This window comes from Pimephales promelas, chromosome 14, assembly GCF_988280905.1.
Source record: "Pimephales promelas chromosome 14, fPimPro1.hap1.1, whole genome shotgun sequence".
Classification (NCBI taxonomy): domain Eukaryota; kingdom Metazoa; phylum Chordata; class Actinopteri; order Cypriniformes; family Leuciscidae; genus Pimephales; species Pimephales promelas.
In genome coordinates this window covers 35,810,431-35,818,202 of record NC_142782.1, presented here as the reverse complement: position 1 = coordinate 35,818,202, position 7,772 = coordinate 35,810,431, and the positions used below count along the sequence as shown (strand labels likewise).

At 42.1% G+C, this 7,772-nt stretch overlaps 1 protein-coding gene across 5 annotated transcripts in view; it reads left to right on the top strand.

Annotated features, from left to right (window-relative positions):
- The first annotated feature begins 1,248 nt into the window (after positions 1–1,248).
- The window catches only part of dmxl1 (Dmx like 1), a 45,423-nt gene continuing 38,899 nt past the window's right edge, over positions 1,249–7,772 (top strand). For 4 of the 5 annotated variants that reach the window (XM_039666205.2, XM_039666206.2, XM_039666207.2 and 1 more), the window contains exons 1-5: positions 1,249–1,385; positions 2,775–2,892; positions 2,966–3,091; positions 3,970–4,044; positions 4,852–4,933. In XM_039666205.2, the coding sequence (XP_039522139.2) occupies positions 2,806–2,892; positions 2,966–3,091; positions 3,970–4,044; positions 4,852–4,933 (370 nt within the window). In that variant the 5' untranslated portion in view covers positions 1,249–1,385; positions 2,775–2,805. The remainder of the gene's footprint in view (positions 1,386–2,774; positions 2,893–2,965; positions 3,092–3,969; positions 4,045–4,851; positions 4,934–7,772) is intronic. The other variant, XM_039666204.2, reaches the window with a different exon arrangement.

Genomic DNA, 7,772 nt, shown 5'->3' with positions numbered 1-7,772 from the left:
ATTTGAATGGCAGTGTGTTCCTCATGAAAACAAGAGATGTTCTGCATGAGAATTGTGTGTAGTGTTTTGAAAAAAGTGTGTTTTAGAACTGCAATTTGAGTGTAAAGCAGGAATTGTGCTTGTAGTTCAGCAGAACTGGTTCAGGGGGTTGGTCAATGAGTTACATGTTGTGGTCATTGTGTCTCAAGTACCAGAAAATGTGTGTAAACAAGCGAGAAAAACTGTAAATAATAAATAATCAAATCTATTGTCAGTTCTTCAGTTCACACACACACACACACACACACACACACACACACACAGGACAATCACTCAAACACATGCACACACACTCATTACTAACACTGTTTCACACTAAAACTCTTTATATGTGTGTGTGTGTGTGTGTGTGTGTGTGATTGTGCTGAGTGTGTGTGTGTGTGTGTGTGATTGTGCTGTGTGTGTGTGATTGTGCTGAGTGTGTGTGTGTGTGTGTGTGTGTGTGTGATTGTGCTGAGTGTGTGTCATGTGGTCAGACTGGCGTGACTCCAGATCAGCACTTCAATGATGTCATCAGAGCCGCTTTAATGCCCTTTTACATTCCCATGAGTCTCTGAGAGGGTCACATTATTCACACACACACACACACACACACACACACACTCCGTCTTTGACAACAGCATCTTTAACCTCGAACCGCTGAAGAAGTTCACAGCAGACGAAGAGTTGTGATTTCATTAGAGGTCATAAAGATTTACTGCAGCTAAACATTAAACTCTCATCCAACAAACACACATGATGTCCTCCAGACCCGTGTAAGTGTGTGTGTGTGTGTGTGTGTGTGTGTGTGTGTGTTTGAGCTGAAGAACTACACACATGATGTCCTCCAGACCCGTGTGTGTGTGTGTGTGTGTGTTTGATGATGAGATACTTTATTCATCCCGAGGGAAATTCAAGTATAAATGTGTGTGTGAGAGAGTGTGTGAGTGTGTGTGTGTGTGTGGTTCTAAATGTTCTAAGAAAAATCGTGTCATTCTTCAAACATTTTGGGAACATCACTTTATTCTCTGAAAGTTCTGAAAGGAGTAGTCGGCTATCATTTAAAAGCGTTAGATGAACGTCCAACTCAGACGGATTAAAAACGCTCCAGTAACGATATTTAGATATAAATATTTTTTTTTTGTACATAGTTAGTGTTTTTGTATTCGAATGAGACATGTGACTCCATGTGCGGAGTCAGAAAGCAACTACATTTCCCACAATGCAGTGCGCGCGACTTCCTGCCCCGCGCCGCAGAGTCACCGTACACAAACACCACCAAATCACTGTGTGTCTCCACTATCTCTCACAATGAGAGGAACACGCATTATTGTTGAACTTGAGCATAAATGAAACCCGTTTCTGAGGTAAGACGCGTGCGACTTTATTGATTATTTCTTATTGCAGATGTTCGCCTGCTGTCATGCTAATGCTAGGCGGCTAATAACATCAACAGTTTCCAAAGAAAATCGCCAGACGTGCTTCAATCATGATATGTATGACACGAATGACTGAAACTGTTAAGAACCGTGACATTTAGATGTTTGTAACGGATTGTCATGTCCCGCTTAAAGCTGTCAGTGTGATGTTAGCACGGCTAGCGGAGGAGCTCCGGCGCTGACTGGATCTTTTGAGTGAAAATCACACAGCTTGATTTCGTTAAACTCTCAGATGATTAAAGATGATATACATATATCTGCTACTGGATCAGAACCGAATCATTAGATAGTTCAAACGTTTAAAAAAAGTTAAAAGCTCGTCGGTCATGCCTGGCATCACGTGATCGAGCCTCGCGCACTGACACATCACGCATGATCTCGCGCCGAACGAACCTGTTCTCTAGCAAATACAGTTGCAGGATGTTATTTCATTATTCTGTACACACTGGTATTTATTTACATCTGTTGTAAGATTTTCATTTTGTATATGGTTTAACAAAAGTTATTAATATAGAATTGCAGAAAACATTAAGACTAAACGTAGATATAAATTGAGATAAATGTGACTAATGATTAAAATATTACTTGTAATGTTTTCAGGTAGGACACCACAGAATGACGAGCTAAACGTTTTCTTTAATTCAAACATCATGGGGATGATTAATTTTCAATGTTTTCTGAACGTCACAAAACAAATAGCAACATTAAAAAAACGCCAAAACGTTTTATGAATGATTTATAAATAATGTTTTGTTCTAGCGCATTATTAAAGACCGGATAACTTTGAACAAACGCTCTATTAATGTTCCTGGAAGAACGATTGATCCTAACTTTGACAGAACGTTCCTCTTGACTAGATTTGACTAATGTAGGTCGCATTTACTTTGATAAGTACTATTTTATAAATATATATTTTAGCCTACTTATATTTATATTGTTAAATGTTGAATATAAAGTCAGGGATATAAACCCGTCAGAGAGTGAAAGCATAAAGCTTCTGAAGTGGAGATTTGTGACTTAAAAATATGCATTGAAATTGAATCTACAGACACGAATAGATAAAGTGAAATAAAGACATAAATCTGTATTCGGAGGATTAAAACTGAAACTGGTTTAGCCTGGAGTGTCTCGTGAAGGAACTGTTTATAACAAACGATTCGATAATTAACAGAAACAGTGGCTTAAACATTAATGTAATGGACATCGTCAGCGGTTCCTCCGCTCTAGAGTCCGCTCGGGAAATCTCTGGTTTGATATATGTTGTAGTGTGATGTAATGAGGGTGAGTGTGTGTGTGTGTGTGTGTGTTTTTCTCCAGGGGTTCGTGCTGAAACGCGAGTGCCGAGAACATGAACCTCCACCAGGTGCTCACAGGCGCCGTCAACCCCGGAGAAAACTGCTACTCTGTGGGCAACGTCAACAACCAGCCGTTCACGGTAAACACCTGTGTGTGTGTGTGTGTGTGTGTGTGAGTGATGACCTCATGTTTCATCATGCTTCCTGTTACAGGCGTACGCCTCCGGATGTGACATCGTGATTCTGGGCAGCGACTTTGAACGAGTCCAGATCATCCCAGGAGCCCAACATGGGAACATTCAGGTGGGATGTGTGGACTGCTCTCTGCAGGGGGGACAGGTGAGACACACACACACACACACACACACACACTCATAACAACCTCAAGGTCACTGGCTCTATTCCAGAGGAGATTTCATTGAACTGATGAAAACCGTATAGCTTGAATTCAATGCAAATATTATCTGTCATTATAGTGTTTTGCTCGAATTATGTTGATCTTATATACTATCTTATACGATATATACTATGATAAATACTATAGCAAATCTCATCTGCTTGATTGTCATAATGTAACAATATTATCATCCAGCTCTAAAATGATAGATGCAAATATCCTTACAATGATATAGACATTTTATAAATATTAACGGCATGATTTTCTGTAAAGCTGCTTTTTTGAAATAATGTGTTTTGTGAAAAGTGCTATATGAATGAGTTTGACTTGACTTGAACACTGTACATCAGTTTTGGGCTGCTTTATTATAGATAACAGGCCAGTGTATTATTCTTATATTGTAATCAAGTGCTGTGCTGATTGCTTTAATAACTCAACGAGGGATAGATCATGTGTTTCACCTCTGGCTTCTGAAATGCAATATTTGAAACATGCATTTTCTGAAGTGAATGAACTGAGGAGTTTCCCGATCCTGTCAACCCGACGGCGTTTACATGCCAGACACGTGTTGGTCTCTAAACTCTAAACGAAGAGCTTCCCTTAATTAAAGCCATCCAGCCGTGTTGTGCTCGTGTTACCGCTCATTGTTCGGTGGAATGCGCGAGCGTGGGAACGTTCCTGAAGGAGGGAAGCGCTACAGACGCCGATTGAGTCGGTCGAAGCGATGGAGAGTGTTTGAAGGGATCAGTGAAAGGCTTTAACACTCGACGAGTAACAGGATTTCTACTGTGCCAACTTTCTAAATCTGCTCTGCTTTCAGATCGCGGCTTCGTACGGAAACATGATCTGCGTGTTTGAGCCGGTGGAGGTCAGTCCGCAAGGGAAAGCACAGAAAGTGAGTTTCTTCTGGACTAAACCTGCTCGGTTTTTGAAGGTGTTCAATGTGGATGAAATTCCTGAAAATAGCTTGAATATTTGAGCTTGCCGCTTGCAACACCAAGATCATGGGTTCGATTCCCTGGGAATGCATGAACTGATGATCTAATACACTGGACACTGGAGCAGAGAAGGAATAATTATCTGAAAGAGTCTCTTCTGCTCACAGAAGCTGCAGTTATCTGATCATAAATACAGTAAAACAGTGAAATATTATTCTAATGTGAATCATCTGTTCTCTATGTGAATATACAGTAAAGTGTAATTTATTCCTGTGATTTCCAGCATCATTACTCCAGTCTTCAGTGTCACATGACCCTTCAGAAATCACTCTAATATGAGGATCTGATGATCAACACACAGTTATGATTATTATCGGTGTTGAAAGCAGTTTGTGGAAACTGTCACACACTTTATTCTTCAGGATTCTCTGATGAAATGAACAGCATTTATTTAAAACAAATCTTTTGTAACATTTTTTTAATTTCTTTACTGCCACTTTTAAACAATATTATGTTTACTTGTGTAATAAAAAAAATATTTTCTAGATCTTCCTGACCCTAATCTTATGAACAGTCAATGTATCACGGTTTCCACAAAAATATGAAATTAGATATTTAACTTTATTTCTGATCAAATAAATGCAGCCTTTGTTTTCTTTCAAAAACAAACAAATCATATTTATTCCAAACGTTTGACGCCCAGTGCACACCTTGACATTAATGTAGGTGACGTACCATGTGATGTTTGGTGTTGTTCTGTTCAGCAGAAGCTGAATTATCATTGGCAGAAGAGCGGGCAGTTCGCCCTGCAGTCCGTCGCACAGATCCTGGCGTGGCACCCGAACGGTACGTGAGATCAGCGCTGTTCTCTAACGCTGTTCTCTAACGCTGTTCTCTAACGCTGTTCTCTTCTCTAACGCTGTTCTCTTCTCTAACGCTGTTCTCTTCTCTAACGCTGTTCTCTTCTCTAACGCTGTTCTCTAACGCTGTTCTCTAACGCTGTTCTCTAACACTGTTCTCTTCTCTAACGCTGTTCTCTAACGCTGTTCTCTAACGCTGTTCTCTAACGCTGTTCTCTTCTCTAACGCTGTTCTCTAACGCTGTTCTCTAACGCTGTTCTCTAACGCTGTTCTCTAACGCTGTTCTCTAACGCTGTTCTCTAACGCTGTTCTCTAACACTGTTCTCTTCTCTAACGCTGTTCTCTAACGCTGTTCTCTAACGCTGTTCTCTTACGCTGTTCTCTAACACTGTTCTCTTCTCTAACGCTGTTCTCTAACGCTGTTCTCTCACGCTGTTCTCTAACGCTGTTCTCAATCGCTGTTCTCTAACGCTGTTCTCTAACGCTGTTCTCTAACGCTGTTCTCTAACGCTGTTCTCTAACGCTGTTCTGTAACGCTGTTCTCTAACGCTGTTCTCTAACGCTGTTCTCTAACGCTGTTCTCTCACGCTGTTCTCTAACGCTGTTCTCAATCGCTGTTCTCTAACGCTGTTCTCTAACGCTGTTCTCTAACGCTGTTCTCTAACGCTGTTCTCTCACGCTGTTCTCTAACGCTGTTCTCTAACGCTGTTCTCTAACGCTGTTCTCTAACGCTGTTCTCTAACGCTGTTCTCTAACGCTGTTCTCAATCGCTGTTCTCTAACGCTGTTCTCTAACGCTGTTCTCTAACGCTGTTCTCTAACGTTGTTCTCAATCGCTGTTCTCTCACGCTGTTCTCTAACGCTGTTCTCTAACGCTGTTCTCTCACGCTGTTCTCTAACGCTGTTCTCTAACGCTGTTCTGTAACGCTGTTCTGTAACGCTGTTCTCTAACGCTGTTCTCTAACGCTGTTCTCTTCTCTTACGCTGTTCTCTAACGCTGTTCTCTCACGCTGTTCTCTAACGCTGTTCTCTTCTCTAACGCTGTTCTCTAACGCTGTTCTCTTCTCTAACGCTGTTCTCTAACGCTGTTCTCTTCTCTAACGCTGTTCTCTAACGCTGTTCTCTTACGCTGTTCTCTAACGCTGTTCTCTAACGCTGTTCTCTTCTCTAACGCTGTTCTCTAACGCTGTTCTCTTCTCTAACGCTGTTCTCTAACGCTGTTCTCTTCTCTAACGCTGTTCTCTAACGCTGTTCTCTTACGCTGTTCTCTAACGCTGTTCTGTAACGCTGTTCTCTTCTCTAACGCTGTTCTCTAACGCTGTTCTCTAACGCTGTTCTCTATCGCTGTTCTCTAACGCTGTTCTCTAACGCTGTTCTCTTCTCTAACGCTGTTCTCTAACGCTGTTCTCTAACGCTGTTCTCTAACGCTGTTCTCTAACGCTGTTCTGTAACGCTGTTCTCTAACGCTGTTCTCTAACGCTGTTCTCTAACGCTGTTCTCTTCTCTAACGCTGTTCTCTAACGCTGTTCTGTAACGCTGTTCTCTTACGCTGTTCTCTAACGCTGTTCTCTAACGCTGTTCTCTTCTCTAACACTGTTCTCTAACGCTGTTCTGTAACGCTGTTCTCTAACGCTGTTCTCTTCTCTAACGCTGTTCTCTAACGCTGTTCTGTAACGCTGTTCTCTAACGCTGTTCTCTTCTCTAACACTGTTCTCTTCTCTTACGCTGTTCTCTAACGCTGTTCTCTTCTCTAACGCTGTTCTCTAACGCTGTTCTCTTCTCTAACGCTGTTCTGTATCGCTGTTCTCTAACGCTGTTCTCTTCTCTAACGCTGTTCTGTAACGCTGTTCTCTAACGCTGTTCTCTTCTCTAACGCTGTTCTGTAACGCTGTTCTCTAACGCTGTTCTCTTCTCTAACGCTGTTCTCTCACGCTGTTCTCTAACGCTGTTCTCTAACGCTGTTCTCTCACGCTGTTCTCTAACGCTGTTCTCTAACGCTGTTCTCAATCGCTGTTCTGTAACGCTGTTCTGTAACGCTGTTCTGTAACGCTCTTCTCTAACGCTGTTCTCTAACACTGTTCTCTAACGCTGTTCTCAATCGCTGTTCTGTAACGCTGTTCTGTAACGCTGTTCTCTAACGCTGTTCTCTAACGCTGTTCTCAATCGCTGTTCTCTAACGCTGTTCTCTAACACTGTTCTCAATCGCTGTTCTCTAACGCTGTTCTCTCACGCTGTTCTGTAACGCTGTTCTCTAACGCTGTTCTCTCACGCTGTTCTCTAACGCTGTTCTCTCACGCCGTTCTCTCACGCCGTTCTCTAACGCTGTTCTCTCACGCTGTTCTCTCACGCTGTTCTCTAACGCTGTTCTCAATCGCTGTTCTCTAACGCTGTTCTCTAACGCTGTTCTCTAACGCTGTTCTCTAACGCTGTTCTCTAACGCTGTTCTGTAACGCTGTTCTCTAACGCTGTTCTCTAACGCTGTTCTCTAACGCTGTTCTCTCACGCTGTTCTCTAACGCTGTTCTCTAACGCTGTTCTCTTCTCTTACGCTGTTCTCTAACGCTCTTCTCTAACGCTGTTCTCTAACGCTGTTCTCTAACGCTGTTCTCTTCTCTTACGCTGTTCTCTAACGCTCTTCTCTTACGCTGTTCTCTAACACTGTTCTCTAACGCTGTTCTCTTCTCTAACGCTGTTCTCTAACGCTGTTCTCTAACGCTGTTCTCTAACGCTGTTCTCTAACACTGTTCTCTAACGCTGTTCTCTTCTCTAACGCTGTTCTCTAACGCTGTTCTCTTCTCTAACGCTGTTCTCAATCGCTGTTCTGTAA